Source organism: Dromiciops gliroides, chromosome 4 (genome assembly GCF_019393635.1).
Source record: "Dromiciops gliroides isolate mDroGli1 chromosome 4, mDroGli1.pri, whole genome shotgun sequence".
Taxonomy (NCBI): Eukaryota; Metazoa; Chordata; class Mammalia; order Microbiotheria; family Microbiotheriidae; genus Dromiciops; species Dromiciops gliroides.
In genome coordinates this window covers 468,951,882-468,969,532 of record NC_057864.1, presented here as the reverse complement: position 1 = coordinate 468,969,532, position 17,651 = coordinate 468,951,882, and the positions used below count along the sequence as shown (strand labels likewise).

Sequence of the window (17,651 nt, the reverse complement as noted above, 5' to 3'; positions counted from 1 at the left end):
GGCCCGTCTTGGCCCTTTCCAATCAGTAGAGCTCTATTCACTTCCTTGAGAGGAGGAAATGGGTTCCCTCCCATAGGAGACCATCAAAGGAAGATGGGAAGAGTATTTGTCTATGATATTATAGACAGATTATTTTCAGCTACAGAATGGACTAGCTCAGCCCCTGAGGTCCCTTCCAATAGGTGATTCTGTGAATAGGAGGGGGAGGAAGATCAGGAGAAAGAGAAGGTATGGGAGGAGAAGCACCAAAGGATTTAGAATTAGAGCTCATCTAATTCAACATTGTCATTTTACCTATAAAAGAACTGAGGGGGCAGCTAGGTGGCGCAGGAGGACCTGAGTTCAAATGCAGCCTCAGACACTTGATACTTACTAGCTGTGTGACCCTGGGCAAGTCACTTAACCACCATTGCCCTGCAGAAACAAACAAACAAATACATAAATAAAAGAAGACCATCCTCACAACCTTTGCTCCAATTACCAAATAACTTATATTGGAAGTGTATTGTTGAGAATAAAGTCAAATAAATATTTTTTTCTTCTTCTTTTTTTTTTTTTTTAGTGAGGCAATTGAGGTTAAGTGACTTGGTCAGGGTCACACAGCTAGTAAGTGTTAAGTGTCTGAGGCTGCATTTGAATTCAGGTACTCCTGACTCCAGGGCTGGTGCTCTATCCACTGCGCCACCTAGCTGCCCCTCAAATAAATATATTTTTAAAAATAAATAAAAGAACTGAGATCCAAAGAGCTAAAGAAGGGGGAGCTTGGAACTGGAAGTCCTTCATGCTTGACTCTAGGCTGCCTCTCCAGACTCATTTCATGTGATTCTACCTTCATGCACTCTACGTTCCCCAAACATAACTTTCTATTTCCCACCCCGATTGCCTTTGCATTTTATGCCTGGAAAGCATCCCTTCCTCATCTCCTATCTCTTAGAACCTCTGTCGGTTTATTCAAAGAGGACCAAATTTGAAGAGGATTTTTCATTAACTTCAATTAAATGAAGTATTGATTTGGGTGTTATTTGGTTGTTCTGGTTTTGTCCAATATTCTTAGGAAGTAGGTAGGCTTAAACGGGATGGTTTGTGTTTTTATAAAGCTTGGTTTGGGCTTCAGTAAAATCTGGCATGACTTCAATTAGTTCAGATATTAACAAATACCCATAAGGCACTGTTGCTGGGTGGGGGGGGGGAAGGTGTTAATCTAGAGACAGGTATACTTTTAGGTGGGAAGCTGGGTGGTGCAGTGGATAAAGTACATGGCCTGGAGTCAGGAAGTCTCATTTTCCAGAGTTTAAATCTGGCCTCAGACACATACTAGCTGTGTGACCCTGACCAAGTCACTTAACCTTGTTTGCCTCAGTTTCTTCATCTGTCAAATGAGCTGGAGAAGGATCAGTATCTTTGCCAAGAAAAACCCAGCCAGACAGGACTGAACAATAACACCCTAGGTGAGGAGATCAGATATGTACTGAGACCAAGTCCATCTTTGTTAAATTCACTGAGAGAAGTATGAAATCTTCTTGAGAGAAGGTAGCATTTGAAGGCTTTCAACATTTGCCCATTTACCAAAGGGGTGAGCACCAGCAGGTTCAGCACACGTGGATTAGTCTGGTTTACCCAAGGACAGGGCTTCTTCAACTTTTCTACCGGAGACCCCTTTTTGCCCAAGAAATTTTTACCCGACCTTGGGTATACAGGTGTATATAAAATGGGTATACATAACCTTTGTTGCCAGATTTTTCGGGACCCTCACATTCCATTATGGGCTCCCTACCCACTGTTTAAGAAGCTTTGCCCTAGGAGCCTACAGGACACTCGGTCCTCAGCTCTGGATCTCTGCCCTCTTGCTGAGCAGCTCTTCGCTGGGGCGCAGGTTACATGACTGGTCCAGAGTCACACAGATAGAGTCAGAGGCCAGGACCCGGGGCTTCTAGCGGCCCCCAGGCCAGTGCTGTCCCGGTGGGTGCCCGGGGCGCCAGCGTGAAGGAAGAGCTTTGGCTTGCTGAGCAGCTCGGCCTTCAATGCGTGGTCAAAGAAATGCAGTGGCCCTGGTGCGTCCGGTTCCCCCCCACCCCCATCCCCGCCCCACTCCATCCCCACCTCCCTATAGACACAGACCCGTTCATCACCAAGTGACCTGGGACAGAGAGACCACTGGCACTTTTGTCTCCCTCCCTCTTGGCACTGTCCGGTTACAGACGGCCTAGCCCACCCCAACCCCCCGCCACCCCCCCAACCCCCGAGGGAGCAGCTGCCAGACAAGAGCCCTCTGTCAGGCCTTTGTTGAGCCTCCTCCCGGGGGCTCGGGGCGGGCGCTGGGCAATGCCCGGATGGGCCGGGCCGAGGGCCGGCCTCAGCTCGGCGGGCGCTGCGCTTGGGTCTGGGCGGCTCTGGCCCCGCGCGCGCGTAAAGGCAGCCTAGTCCTCCTTTGTCTGCGGGGTGGAACCGGAGCCCGTCTCCATCCGGCTCGGGGTCCGGGCTGCTCCCGACGCCCCCTGGTGACTGGAGCACAGACCACACGGAATCGGTGGCACTTAGCGGGCAGGCGGCGCGACCCAGAGCCGGCGAGGGCCCGAGCTCCGAGGCGAGGGGGGCAGCGGGGGGCAGCGGGGGGCAGCGGGGCCCCGGGCTGCGCGCGGCACAGCCGCCTCTGCTGAGCGCACGGGAGGCTCCTCTGCGTGGGGGCGCACGGCGGCCGCGGCGGCGGCGGGGGATGCGCGAAGGATGGTGAAAACCAAGGGCGCCGCTGGGGCGGCCGCGAAGCCGCGGGCGAGGAGCCGACCGGCCGCCGAGGCCGCCGAGGCGCCGCTCCTGGCCCCCCCGGGGAAGGGAAAGGGCCGGCCTGGGAGAAAGAGGAAGCTGCCGGTCCAGGACCAGAAAGCCGAGGAGCCGCCATTGCCTCCGGCCCCCTTGGAGAGCTGCTCGCTGGATCTCGGGGGGCAGCGGGAGCGCTGGGTAAAGTTTCAGAAGCGGCAGAGCCTGACTTGCGAGGGGGCAGCCAAACTCCTCCTGGACACCTTGTAAGTATCGCCCAGGCGCCCTCCACCCTCCCTTCCCGGCAGCCCGGGGTACCCACCGGGAGCAGCTGGCCTGCTTCCCCCGCCCCCCCACTCCCACCTCCCCGTGCTGCATGCAGCCCTTCCGTGGATGTATTGCATCGGGATTGTCTCCTTAGCCCGCCGGAGGACGGGTTCTGGGACGATACTGACCCCCGGGTGCCCAGGAGCGTAGAGCCGAGAGAGCGAGAGTTGGATTTCCTCCGTGCTAGTCACGGTGTTCTTGGAAGGGCTCCTAGGGACACGGAACCCGGTTTCAGTGAGCCTGATCGGGTCCCAAGTACCGGCGTCGCCTCGCCTTCCCTAAGGCCTTCTTTGTTTTGCTGGAGAGGGAGGGTTCTTTGATCCTTAAAACAAAGACACGCGCCACGTTGGCTGCCTCCAGCTTGTTGCACCGTGCCTTGAGGGCCCGTCACACTGTACCAGCTCAGAGTGGCCTCTCCAGCTGCTTGACCCAGCCAGGCAGCCAGGCTCCGTGCCCTGGTACTAGTTTTCCTTTCATAAAAGTGGGGCTCGGCCTTCCATTTCCATTTCCAGTGGGCTCCTGCCTTCCAGGAGCATTCACAGACTTTGCATGGCAGTATGGGAGTGAGGCAGGCCACGTCCTCGCCTGAGCACTGCTGACCCATTTTTGGCCGTGGAAGTTACCATCCAAAAGCAGACCCCCATATTAGGATCTTTGGGCCACCAGAAAGAGTCCACATAAGCAACTCCAAGGACATGTGTGTTTGATGGCTCCAACTGAAGCTGCACAGAGCGAAACAAAACCAGACATTTCCAAATGGTGGGAAATAGGAGAGAGCGTTTAGGATGCATTGTGATGGGCTGCTTCAGTCCATTGGAGTCCGTGTGGGGCACAGACCTGACCTCTGGAATTTGTAGAGAGCCTTCAAAGGAAAAAGCCTGAGTCTCTTTAGAGCATGGAACCCTAAAATGTCAGAGTTCACAGGTCATTCTAGCCCAGCCCCGTCATTGTACTGAAAGGGGAGCAAGACTCTTGGAGGGGTCGAGTGGCAGATGGTGCTTTGTGGAGGGGATAAATGCTCTCAGGACAACTGATGAAGAGGCAGGCCAGCTGCAGCTCCAAGGGGGCCAAGACCCAGTGTTGGAGAGCTGGGCCTTTGATTTGCCTGGGACTTAGTAGGAGTCCTTTAGAGTTGGAACAACAACCTCCCTCTAGTCTTCTCGTGTTTTTTCATGTGCCTGTTTAGATGGTGGAGGGTCCTTTCCAGTAGATTCACATGGAGCATTTATTGTACCGTGTGCCAGTCACTGAACTAACCATGGGGGTGGTGTGTGTATGTGTGTAAATATATATATATATATATATATATATATTTTTTTTTTTTATTTTTTTTCTGGGCAATGAGTGTTAAGTGACTTGCCCAGGGTCACACAGCTAGTAAGTGTCAAGTGTCTGAGGCTGGATTTGAACCCAGGTACTCCTGAATCCAGAGCCAGCACTTTAACCACTTTGACACCTAGCTGCCCCCTGGGGGGGTGTGTGTAAATATAAGCAAACAAGATAGTTCCTGCCCTCAAGAATCTTGCATTCCAATGGGAGAAGACAGCACATCTAGGGGAGCTGGAAAGGAGAGGAAGGAAAGGGAGAAGTTACAAGGTGAAGGGCAAAGGGGTAAAGTCACACCAGGTGTTAGCAGATCCTATCAAGAAATAGTTTTCTGGTACAGGGGGAACTCAAAAGGCCTTTGAAGACAGTCCTTTCTGTGCCTACTTTTGAGGGGAAAGAGAGCAGGAAGCCAGTTTTGCCAAGGGGAAGGAAACTGGAGCTCCAAAGCTTTGGAAAGGCCTTCCCTTCCTCCTGTCTTGACTTTGGAGTACTCTTAGTGGGCCCAGGAAGTTGTTCTACTTCCTCTCCGACTAATTTTCTGTACCTCGGACAGGAGCAATAATAACATTGGCCTAGCGGGTGAGGTAAGCAGTTTAGCAAAGTTTTCCATGGGATGCAGAGTGTAAATGGTGAATGGTCTTTCCTTGGATTCTCTCAATGGATTCATAACGTTTTAAAGGAAGGAGGTGTCTCCAACTCCCTCATTTTATGGAGGGAATGGAAGCCTCTTGTCCAGCCTCCCCTAGCCTGGTAGAAGAACCAGCCTAGAACCCAGTTGTCCTGACTAGATCCCAGGGTTCTTTCTACTAACCCATCATGAAGCTAGTCGTACCTAGTTTGCTATGACATGAGATTCATTTCCAATTCAGATTCCTATCTGAGAAGTCTAGGACTTGCCACCAGAGCCCTCCTTACTCAGACTCACCTATAACACCATCCTTTGGTGGGGACATTTGGAGGAGGGTGTGGGGAACTGAAGTCCCCAAACCCAATGACTCATAGGCCCTTTGTGCTTATTTATAAGAAGAGCAGATATTAATCACTGGTGTAGTCCAAACTGGAGTGAAAGTCCTTAGTTCCTGTTTAATAATTAGCTTAGGGAAAGGATTATGTATAAAGTACTTAGTCTCTCTGACCCCATGTTGTAACCCTGCTCTGGGTTTTCTTTTTAATATTGGCTTATTCCTCTATATCCCTCACACATTATTACCAGAATTCATCCCCACCTCCGTGTGTGTGTGTGTGTGTGTGTGTGTGTGTGTGTGTGTGTGTTCGGGAAAGGTATTTCGTGTAAATAGCTTCTAGTTGTTTTACTTCTCATTTAACAGGCCAAGGTCACTTCTTCCCCAAACACCGAGTTGACAGATTTGGGCCATACGTTACCTTTTCATTCCCTTCCTGGTAAAGACTTTTAACACCTTCCTAGCTCATAAGAAAGCTCAGTTTGTATGTCCATGCACGACTCAACATCTGACTGTCTAATGTGAAACCTGAATAACACAAGTTGCTCCAGCCCTGAGCGGAGGCTCTGTCCATTTGTCTCCCATTTGTCTCCGGTAAATCTGAGGCAAGTGCTGATGTGCTTCTTTCACGGGGACGCCCCGCCTGCTTCTTCATCCTTCTTCCTCTTGTTATTCTGATCGTTACTGTTATTGTTCCTAATAATCGTAGAGCGACATCACAAAGCAGCATCTGCCACCAGTAGTCACACCGATAATTAATGGAGGAACTGGGCTCTACAGGCTCACCCCATGCAAGCCATTATCTGAGCAGGGAGCGGGAAAGGAAACGCAGCCATAATGGGAAATATCATTACAGTAGAAATGAACGGGCTTTCATCAGACATTCTTGCAGACTAGGGATGGGTCTGACTATAGGAGGCCTGTCCTTATGCCTCCTTCCCAAGCACTGGCATCCCTCTGGTTCCCTTCCCCCCACTGTGTACTTGTGTTGTATATACTTTTATGGATCCAGGTAGTCTCTGATTGATAAGAATTTAAGCTTCTTCAGGGCACGAACTGGTTTTGGTTTTTTATCCCCCACACCTAGCACAGTGCCTTGGCGCATAGTAGGTTCTTAATAAATGCTTGATGACTGAATGAATGACTAAGGCCTGCCCCTCCTCTATGGGCTACCATTTGCTCTGCCACAACTATCTTTTGCAAACAGATTTTCCTCATTGCGGGGAGGAAGAAAGGGAAGGGGCCTGTTTTGTCTCCCATGGGCAGCCGGGATTTCGTAGCTGAGGTTTAAAGTGTCGCCTCCCCGCACTTTCAGGGGTTAGTTTATTATTTGTTGTGCCCCCATTAAAAGAACATCGATTGGATTTCAGGCTAGTGAATATCAGCAGTTCCAAGTCCGCCCTGGATTTTCCTCCTTTCCCAGTATTCCACAGTCAGTTTCTCTCTTTGTATTTCTTGTGCCTCCTCCACCCCCCCTCTCCCCATCATAAGCTGCCCCTGGACCACCCTGCTGGGCCTCCCCAGCCCCTTCCCATTTCTTTTCCTGGGACCCTCAATAAGACATGGGTGTGATGGTGGAGGACGGTTTCATTTTAAAACCGTTCAGTAATTTTGACTGCGTTAGCGGGGAGAAATCCCGGTGTGGGCCTGGGAACATGGATTCATGAACAGCTCCTTCCCAAGCATCCTTGTGGCTGGCTAGGGAGAGTGGGGGCAGGGCCATTGTGCTCCGTTGCTATGGTGAAGGCACAGCTGGAGAGAGGGAGGCTGGGAGGAGTCCTGAGCAGCTCTGGCGGGGGAAGAGGCCTCAGATGGTTGGGACTAATGAAGCTCCAATTACGATTTCTCCCTATACTCCTCCCCCCAGCCTTCTGCATGGCAGCAAGATAATAATACGAGGTGTGCAGAAAGGAAGGGCAGGCCCTCAGATTAGTCTCATTTAGAGGGGTTTTCAGAAAACAGTTGCATTTCGTATTCAAAGGGGGGCTGGTGACATTTTCAGGGGGTCCAGCCAGCTTCCCCTCCCCAAAAGAAGAGAAAATAAAATCAGGAGTCCGATGGCAAATTGAGAATCAAAATGTTTCATTTACGCAGAATTCTGGACTTATATTCAGCAAGCCCCAGATTTCAAATCCCACCTCTGACTCTGGCTTTGCTGTCCTGGGCAAATTGCTCAACCTCTCTGGGCCCCAGGCTAAGTTTTCAATGGATTGTGATCTGCCTGAGTGGAAGGAGGTCCTACACCTGGAACTGCAGGACTGATGAAACCTAGGGTCTTTTTTGTTTTGCCCTACCACTCATGTTATGATGCTGTTAGCAAAGGGGTCATGGAACTGGAAGAAAGCCCCTAGACCAATCTGTTCATTTCATAGACAAGGAAACTGAAGACTGGAGAGAGGAAGTCTCAGGTACAAGATCACACAGATAATAAATAAGTAATGGGCTTGGGATTTAAACCCCGTCCAGTGCTCTTGCCCCTGCAGGTTTACAGATGAAAAGCACGATTGAAAATTAGCACCTACCAACCCTCCCGTTGCTGCCCCCCACTCCCTGTCGCACCCCTCTATCAAGACTCTGTCCTCTCTTTGAACGGCAGGAAGGGTTTCTGAGAATACCCCTCTCCCCGCACTAGCCCATTCTTTGGTATCCTTCACGTCCCCGAAGAAGGCCCACCTGTTGGCGTGTGGGTCCTCATAGCCATTCAGTCTTTGGTCCTGATTCAGTCCTTGGTCCTATCGGCATATGATTGTTGGCTTCTGTCTGTCTCCTGGGTTCTGGGCCCTTTATGCTCCAGAGGGGACAGTATGTCAGAGATGGGAATCCAGGATGAGAACATTTGTCTATCTGTTCTCATGCTGCGTCTGGGGCTGCAGAAGAATACTCACCATCACACTGTTTTTTGGCTTTTGCTCTGCCTAGTGAATACCAAGGTCTGGTGAAACACACCGGAGGCTGCCACTGCGGGGCAGTTCGTTTTGAAGTCTGGGCTTCGGCAGATCTGCATGTTTTTGACTGCAAGTGAGTGACCCTTTTCTATTCCTACTAAGGGCAAGTGGGGCTTGGGGGAGGCACACCGTGGGTCTTAGCACTGACTTTCTATAATGAAGCCACCAAACTGAGCATTGCAAAAGGACAGGGACTGGCCTTGTGATTCCCCTGGAATAGGGAAGGAGCTCCCAGGGGAGGACATTCCCTTCAGCAATATAGGCCATCAACTCTTCTGCAACTAATAGTTTCAAGAGAGATGCCTAAGAAGTTAAGAGACCTGCCCAGGGTCACACAGCCTCGATGTGTGAAAAGCAGAACTTGAACCCAGGTCTCCCTGGCTTCAAGGCCAGCCTTTATCCATGATGCTACATTGCCTTTTGGGGATTGGGAGGGGGAGGGAAATGAAAATGCAGCAACACATTTTTTGCTTTCACTGCTTAAACATTCTGAATGATTATTACTTAGCTTCAGTACTGTAAAAAATTTCCACATTCCCAATTGTCCATATGAGACACAGTTGTTTTTCACCTGTTGTGTTAGTTCTCTTATTGTGATGAACTTCATTGTGAGACAAGCATCATTTTTTGGATCCAACAGCTTTTCTAAGATTTTATGCTTTTCCTGGCTTAGAACATCTAGAGCAGGGTTGTAGAAGTCATTGAGTCCTGTTGTGCTGCGTCCAAGCTCACACAGGCTTTGAAGTAGAAGATCCTAGAGTCTGTGGCAGGTCCTCTGGCTTCAAATTCAGTGCTCCTTCCACACTAGGTCATGGTATCTTGCATATGTGTGTGTGTGTGTGTGTGTGTGTGTGTGCTGGGCATCTTTGGCGATCTAGTGAAGCCTAAGGGCCCCTTCTCAGAATGATGTTTTAAGATACACAGAATATAATATATAGGATTACAAAGGAAACTAATTACCTGGAAATATAGTTATCAAGGGCAGCTAGGTGGTACAGTGGTTAGAGTGCTGGGCCTGGAGTCATGAAGACCTGAGTTCAAATTTGGCCTCAGACACTTACTAGCTCTGTGACCCTGGGTAAGTCACTTAACCCTGTTTGCCTCAGTTTCCTCACTTGTAAAATGAGAGGAAGCAGGAAATGGCAAGCCATTCAATATCTTTGACAAGAAAACCCTAAATAGGGTCACAAAGAGTTGGACATGACTGAAAAATGACTAAATGACAACAACAAATAGTTATCAAAGTATTAGAAAAGAAAGAAAGAAAAGAAGTTCACAGACCACAAGTCCACTTTGGGGGTTTCTATAAAGACAGATTTTCTTCTCCATGTTATGAGACATTACGATCACATGTACACACACACACACACAAGTACCAGGTCTTTAGTCCATCTGCTTAACCACCCCTTCTGTGGAATGGGACCCTGGGACACATCAGGTTGGGCCTCCTGACGGGAGGCATCTTTATCTGGGGATCCCCAGTGCATAGGGTGGTACCTCACCCCAAGAGGTGATCAGTATATGGGCATTGGATTTAATTGAATTAAGAGGGGAAGCATCTGGTGGGCCCTTCACTGACTTAGCAACTTTTCTTACTTTGCTGTAGCTGTAGCATTTGCAAAAAGAAACAGAACCGACACTTCATTGTTCCAGCTTCTCGCTTCAAGCTTCTGAAGGTTAGTACCGGAGGGGTGTGCCCACGGGCATGTCTGCTGTCCATGGTTTGTTGTTTTTTGTTTTTTTTTTAGTTTAGTATCTAGCACAGAGGCAGCTAGATGGTGCAATGGATAGAGTGCTGGACCTGGAATCCAGAAGACTCATCTCCCTGAGTTCAAATCTGGCCTCAGACACTTACTAGTTGTGTGACCCTGGGCAAGTCACTTAACCCCGCTTGCCTCAGTTTCCTCATCTGTCAAATGATCTGGAGAAGGAAATGGCAAAACCGCTCCAGTGTCTTTGCCAAGAAAACCCCAAATGGGGTCATGGAGAGTCAGAAAAAATCTATAGCAGACAGTGGTGGGAGGGCCACTGATAGACTCTCAGGAGAGCTATTCCCTGGACATTCTTCTTCTTTCTTTCTTTCATTCTTCCTGGAGGTGCCAGGGCATGAGCCCCATGGCCTTTGGCTCCCGATGTTCCATCTTCCATCCCCCATCAGGCACGGGGGCATGTTTGCTTACAGAGTGAAGAGAGTAGAACCAGGAGAACAATTTCTGCAATGACTACAATAATGTAAAGAGAGTCGACTTGGAAAAACTTCAGAGCTCTGGTCATTCCACTGCCCAAGGGTGACTTCAGAGGCCTCTTGTCTGGAGCAAAGATGGGCTTCTCAGTACAGGCCAGCAGTTTCAAATTTGGCCAGTGTTAGGTTTTGTTTGGTTTGACTGTATGTATTTGTTACATGGTAGGGGGTGGGGGAGATAACCTACTTAGGAGGAGGGAAGGGAGAAGAAAGTCACTGGAAAGTGATGTTAAAGAAGAAAAAAATTGTCATTAAATGGAAAAGAAAAAGAAAGGACACTTAACTGGTCCTTAAATTTTTCCTATAAAGAAAGTGAAAAAAATCTCCTTCGATCTGCACTCAGAGTTCATCTGCTCTCTCTCTCTCTGTAGGTGGGTAGTATTTTTCATCAAGGGTCCTTTGGAATTGTCTCAGATAATCATTGTCTTGATCATGGCAGCCAAGTCTTTCACATTTAGTTGATCATTGTTACAATGTTGCTATTACTGTGTATGTTATCCTCATTCTGCTCACTTCCATTTGCATCAGCTCATGTAAGTCTTCCCAAGTTTTTCTAAAATCTCAACATAGTTTTTCATCATAATCATATACCACAACTTGTTCAGCCATTCCCCAGTTGATGGGCATCCCCTCAGTTTCCAGTTCTTTGCCACTATAATAAAAGCTGCTATAAATATTGTACAGATAGGTCCCTTTCCTTTTTTCTTTGATTGGGATACATTTCAAAGTAGTGTGTGATTCATAAGTAATCAAGTGATGATGGATATGAGGAGAGAGAAAGGAGCGAGGGTTAGTGAGAACATGATGATGCAGAATGAGATAAGGAGGACCAAAAGAGCATGGGCACCATGACTACAACAGTGCAACACAAGGATCACTCAGAGGAAATTAAAAAGCCGAGGACAGTTGTGGAGGATGATAATGGAACATCCCTCCCTGCTCAAAGCAGAGAGGGCAGGCCTTCTGGGCAAGGAGACTTGTCTGTTGTCAGGCTCACTCCCTGTATCTGATACTTTCCTTTAGTTGTTCCAGAGGACCAATTATGATACACGCTCCCCACCTCCTGATAGGGAGGGGATAGACTGAATACAAAAAAATAGACAAAATTTTGGACATAACCAATATAGGAATTTGCTTTGCTTCCCCATGTATGTTTTTTTACAAGGGTTTTGTTTTTCTTTTTCCAGTGGCAAGGGGTAAGGTGTATGTGGGGGGGGGCGGGAAGAAATGTTTATCAATTGAAAAAAATTGTAATTTGAAAATTAAAAAGAATAAGGTCTGGGGGTTAGAGTGGGCTACAAGCTCAATGAGGCAACAGCCCCAAAAGATGATGCAGTCTTGGCCTGCATTAAGAGAAGCATTCCTTCCGGGATTAAGAAGTGATATGCCTGGGGCAGCTAGGTGGCACAGTGAATAGAGCACCAGCCTTGGATTCAGGAGGACCTGAGTTCAAATCCGGCCTCAGACACTTAACACTTACTAGCTGTGTGACCCTGGGCAAGTCACTTAACCCCAATTGCCCCACCAAAAAAAAAAAAAAGAAAGAAAGAAAGAAAAAAGAAGTGATATGCCATACCTTGTCCTGGTCAGGTCATACTGGGAGTCAGGTGTTCAGCTATAGATACCACATTTTAGGAAGGAAATCAGTACACAGGAGAGCATCTGGAGGAAGACAGCCAAGATGGCGAAGGGTCTTGGGTCTCTTTGTCTTTTGAAGATTAATGGAGGTCACTGGGCATGTTGAGCCTTGGTTAATGTCTTCAGGTATTTGAAGAGATGTCATGTTGGAAGAAGGAATGGACGTGTTCTTTTTGGCCCAAGATAACAAAACTTGGAGCAGTGGGAGAAATTGCAAAGAGGTTGAGTTAAGCTTCATACAAAGAGCTCCTAACCATTCTACTAACTTCTCCAGAGTGGAATGGGCCATCTTGACGGATGGCAGCTTCCAGCTCATTGGCCGTGGCCAACAGAAGCTGGGTCACCACTTGTTGGGTGTGTTGTAGTAGTGCCTCTTTTGTGGATCTGGGTTGAACTCAATGCCCACTGAGGTGTTTCCCAAGCATGAGATTCTGCAATAGCTTTCTAGCCTTTTTTCACTGTGGCCTTTATTCTTGGACCAAACTGGACTGTTGGCCTGAACAATCCTGCCTGGTAATTCTACACCTGGGTAACCTGCCCCCCATCCCCACCTGCTGAAAATTTGCCCCATTCTTTTGTTTGTTTGTTTGTTTGCAGGGTAATGGGGGTTAAGTGACTTGCCCAGGGTCACACAGCTAGTAAGTGTCAAGTGTCTGAGGCCAGATTTGAACTCAGGTCCTCCTGAATCCAGGGCCAGTGCTTTATCCACTGTGCCACCTAGCTGCCCCCACATTTGCCCCATTCTTAAGACCCAGCTCAGATATTGCATTGCTGTGAAGCCCTCCCTAGATATCCCCTGTCCCCATTTTCCCCTCCTCATGCTGGGTTTGATCTTTCCTTCCTTGTACCTCCATATCACAGTGTTTACACTATTCTTAGGCATTTATTTGTAAAACTATTTTTATATTATAAAGTCAATAGCCCTCAACAGACAAAACCCAAAAGAACAAATACAATCTCATATAAAACTACAAATTTCCAACTATTTACAGTTTATCAAATGTACATGTACCCTGACAAACTAAAAGCACTAAAACCTCATTGGGTTTTATTTTACATCCTTATCATGTTCAAGTTTGCATCACGGTTACTTGTATATGTGTCACATCCTGCTACTAAGCCAAGCTCCATGAGGTCAGAGGCCATAGACTCAAACATTCCTGCAGTGCCCCCCTGGCATAGAGAAGGAGCTTAGTACATTTTTTTGTGTGTGTGTGTGTGTGTGATTTTTTTTTTGGGGGGGGGTCACACAGCTAGTGTCAAGTGTCTGAGGCCGGATTTGAATTCAGGTCCTTCTGAATCCAGGGCTGGTGCTTTATCCACTATACCACCTAGCTGCCCCCTACATTTTTTTAGACAAAAAATGTTATTGATGCTTCCATGCTCATATCTGAAAATCTGCCCTCTTCCCCAGTTGGGCCCCTGCATTTTGTAATGTATGTAATGCTCTGCCTTACTGGCCTCTGGCCCCTGGCCCCTGGCCCCATCCCAAGGAGCGCTCTGTTTTCTTAGCCATTTTCTAGGGCCAGCCCTGGCTGGCCTTGCAGCTCCTCTGAGTCCAGCTTCCTTCTGATGGTCTTCTTACGGACTTTGCCTTTGCATTTGGTGTCTGGTTCTTGTGGATTTGCTCTTTCTTTCAGCATTAGATCATATGTTGGTACGGGGATGGGTGAATAAAGGAGAAGAGCCCTTTTGACCAATAAATGTGTCTGTGTTTCCTGCAGGGTGCTGAGAACATAACCACGTACACCTTTAACACTCACAAGGCCCAGCACACATTCTGCAAGAGCTGCGGGGTACAGAGCTTTTATACGCCTCGGTCCAACCCTGATGGTTATGGTAGGTAAAGGGAATGGGGCTATGTCCAGAGAAATTCCTCGACCTCAAGGAGCAAAGGCATTTTTGGTGATCAGTAGACATGGAACCCATTTCTACCAACATCCACCAGCTGAACTTGGTTAAGTGAGCTCTGAGCTGGGGAGGACAGTGAATCCTGGTGCTTACTTGCAGTCATCTCAGAATTATGGATGGCTGGGTTTACTGGCAGAGCTGAGGTGGGTCTGGAGCCCAGTCCCAGCCCTTCAGAGCTGTGTGGTCCTGGGCAGGTCACTACACTTCCCTGACCTCGGTCTTCATTTATAAAATGGAGGTAACAACACATAGACCACTTGTCTTCCAGGGCTTTGTAACACCCTAGAGGCACATGAGCTCTTATGCACAGAGTAGAACTCTGGCGTGGATGATCCAGCAGAAAGTCAGGACAGCTTGGCTTTGGGGAAAGGGCGCTGAATTAGACCCAGTGCACTGAGATTCTAGCCGCTGCTTTCTAGCAGCCAGCGCGGCAAGAAGACATCAACTCTGGGAACCTGTTTGCCCATCTGTAAATTGGGGATGATAACACTTGTCCTGTCCTGGCTACCTTATACGGTTGTCCTAGGGATCAACCAGGATCACGGATGGAGCCCTTTGTAAAGTGCAAAGTGTTCTCCATAGCACAGGAGTTATGAGTCTGATGACAGTGGGAAAGGGCCAGCGGGGGAGGAGAGGGAAAGAACGCATCCCAGACATTAGCTTCAGTGCTGTATTAGTATAATACTTAAGCTAAGAATGAAGAGCAGTGGGGCAGTGAGCTGGTGCAGTGGATAGAGCACCGGCCCTGGGTTCAGGAGGACCTGAGTTCAAATCCGGCCTCAGATACTTGACACTTACTAGCTGTGTGACCCTGGACAAGTCACTTAACCCAATTGCCCCACAAAAAAAAAAAAAAGAAAGATTTTAATTTATTTATTATTATTTTTTTTTAGTGGGGCAATTGGGGTTAAGTGACTTGCCCAGGGTCACACAGCTAGTAAGTGTTAAGTGTCTGAGGCCGGATTTGAACTCAGGTCCTCCTGACTCCAGGGCCGGTGCTCTATCCACTGCACCACCTAGCTGCCCCCCAAAAAGAAAGATTTTTAAAAAGCCAAAAAAAGCAAGAAAAAAAAAAAGAATGAAGAGCATTGCTAGATGGGAAATGGGACCAAAGTGAGAGAAGCGCTTCTCCTCACAGGAGTAAGAGCTGGAAGGAGCTCACTAGTTCAAGCCTCCCATTTTACAGAGGCCTAGGGGGCCGAGGTCATTTATGGCGGGTAGTTCAGTGACTTGCTCAGGGTCACACAGCTAATAAATGGAAGGGGAATTTAGGATGGGGCTTGGAACCCAGATCTTTTGACCACAAAGTCCAGTGCTCTACTCACTGTCCTTCTCTCTCCTCTTGGACTTGCCCAAGGTCATGCACAGAGTGAGCAGCAAAGCTTAGATTTGGACTCAGGTCCCCTGTCTCTAATGAAGCTCTCATTCTCCTGCACCAAACTGCCTGCTCTCTGCTTTGTTATATAAATAGAAAGTGAAAGCCATTTGCTCCTTCTCTCTGCAGTTAATAATTGATCCTGCCTGACTCTGAAAGCTGTCTGGGTTTGATCTGTTGGGGCTACAGAAGGGCTACCAAAAGCAATGCTTCTTTGGAGGTGATAGCAGTTAACAGAGGGAATTGTCATGGAGGGAGGTCGAGATGCTGATGGATAGAGCTTGTCCACTCTGGATGGGGAGAGAAGAATTCCTTTCTGCTCCCCAGCAGGTCACCTGTAGCCCCTGCTTCTGGATCTCAAGGGGAGTCTTGGGGAGGTGACAACTGTGCCCAAACCAGCGATACTTGGTGCATCTTCCCCACTTGGTTTTGTGCCTCCAGTCATGTCTCTGCTAAGAGAGACCCCTTCTCCCACAACAAGGTCACCTACAGATGCTTATGAGAGGTCACGGGCAGGCAGCCTTGGGGTAATTGAAGGCATTGTAGACTAGAGATCTGGACAAGGAAATGGCATCTTTACCAAGAAAACCCAAAATGGGGTCACACCGAGTCAGACGTGAGGGAAAGAGGACTGAACAACAACAGAGTGGGCCCTCTGAGGCCCGTCGCTGGCATCCAGCAGCCTTGGGGACACGGGGCAAAGTCGAGGAACGCGCTCCAGTGGCTGTTGGCAGAGGGCGGGCTCTCACTGGCTGCAGAGGACCTCCCTCGCCCATGTAGTTTCTCCCATTGTGCTCCTTCCCCAGGAATCGCTCCCCATTGCCTGGACGAAGGCAGCGTGCGCAGCATCGTCATCGAGGAGTTCAACGGCAACGAGTGGGAGAAGGCGATAAAGGAGCACAAGACCATTCAGAGCAAGTCCAAAGAGTGACCCGTCCTCCTTCTGCCTCGGCCGGGCCTGGCCCGTGAGAATGAGGCTCTCTGGGACAAGGCGACTTGGCCCAACCATGGAGCCTGCCACATGTTTCTGGGAGCCCAAGGGGCTTCTCCAGTTATGTCTGAAGCAGGACAAATTAAAGCAACTCACTTTTCCTACAGAGAGGCAGCCTGAGACAGCTGGTCCTAGAGGCTAGTGTTCTTTCTTGGACCAAGCAGCCCATGCCTAACTCCTTGGGCTGCACGGCCTTCCCCCTCAGCCCAGTCTGTGGTCCAGATCATTTCACGTCCTCCCCTTCCCTCCCAACTTTCATGTGAGCTTTTAGGGACATGAGCCTCCTTGGTTTTATTAAGATAATTATTACTGTGGTTCCTCATTTGTTTTGCTTCAGAAGTTCAATCAGCTTGCGAACGTTACTGGTCCCTCATTCAGAGCCGAGGCCTGGGCCAGGCATATCCAGAGGTGGCCTCGGGAAGCACGAAGGGTTTACTGGAGTAGGTGGGACTTGAGCTGAGCCTGGGGTGATGGGTAGGGTTTGGAGTCACAGAGGAGACGGAAGGTCATATTTTAGGCAGAGGTATTGTTAGGGGGAGAAAGCCTTCTCTTTGCGTTCACATGGGGAGTGGTTGGTGCCAAAACAAATCTGCCACAATGTAGAGATTATAGGGGTCAAAATCCAGCTTTATTATGCTTGGGCACCAGGGGGTAGAAAAAATCAGTCTGAATGAAGACTAAGGTTCTACCAAGGCTCCTCATAGACCACATTTAGAGCAGAGAGACAGAGAACTAATTCTCCTATGTCATCTTCTCCTCTAAGGCTATAGAAGTGATAAAAGACACATCCACAAGCCCATGCTTCCTTCAGTGTCACAAGAGTCAAACAGTTAAGCAGTGTCATGAGATCTTCTAAATAAGCAAACCTAGTTAAACGACTCTATAGGTAAACTGAGTCAGGTTGCAGACTAAACTACGTGTAGAGACTTCCAAGGGGCTGAGGAGGGAGAGGGGACCCATGTACATGTGGCCAGGATTACCAAGGAGTCAAGGACACGTGAGATTCATCTTCAAATAACTTCTGCCATTTTGACTTCCATCTGAGGAGGGTATGTCTTCCCTTAACATTGTAATTCCATGAGTCATGGGCATTAGAGGACAGGCTCTTGGCGAACCAGAAATTTCAGGAAGAATGGCCCAGAGCCCCAAACAATAAAAATTAATAAAAGGCAATCAAAGA

At 48.6% G+C, this 17,651-nt stretch overlaps 1 protein-coding gene across 1 annotated transcript; it reads left to right on the top strand.

Moving 5' to 3' along the window:
* Positions 1-2,703: 2,703 nt before the first annotated feature.
* Positions 2,704-16,793, top strand: CENPV (centromere protein V). Its single transcript, XM_044003793.1, has 5 exons — positions 2,704-3,020; positions 8,289-8,387; positions 9,921-9,990; positions 13,919-14,033; positions 16,287-16,793. Exons 1-5 carry the CDS (start codon positions 2,725-2,727, stop codon positions 16,409-16,411), a joined length of 705 nt encoding a protein of 234 aa, XP_043859728.1. The 5' UTR covers positions 2,704-2,724; the 3' UTR covers positions 16,412-16,793.
* Positions 16,794-17,651: the final 858 nt, after the last annotated feature.

Bases quoted from the DNA above. Each gene is read 5' to 3' on its own strand.
- CENPV (XM_044003793.1), top strand. From the start codon at position 2,725: ATGGTGAAAACCAAGGGCGCCGCTGGGGCGGCCGCGAAGCCGCGGGCG. The intron at 8,388-9,920 runs GTGAGTGACCCT...ACTTTGCTGTAG, and splicing joins CTGCATGTTTTTGACTGCAA to CTGTAGCATTTGCAAAAAGA. The intron at 9,991-13,918 runs GTTAGTACCGGA...TGTTTCCTGCAG, and splicing joins CTCGCTTCAAGCTTCTGAAG to GGTGCTGAGAACATAACCAC.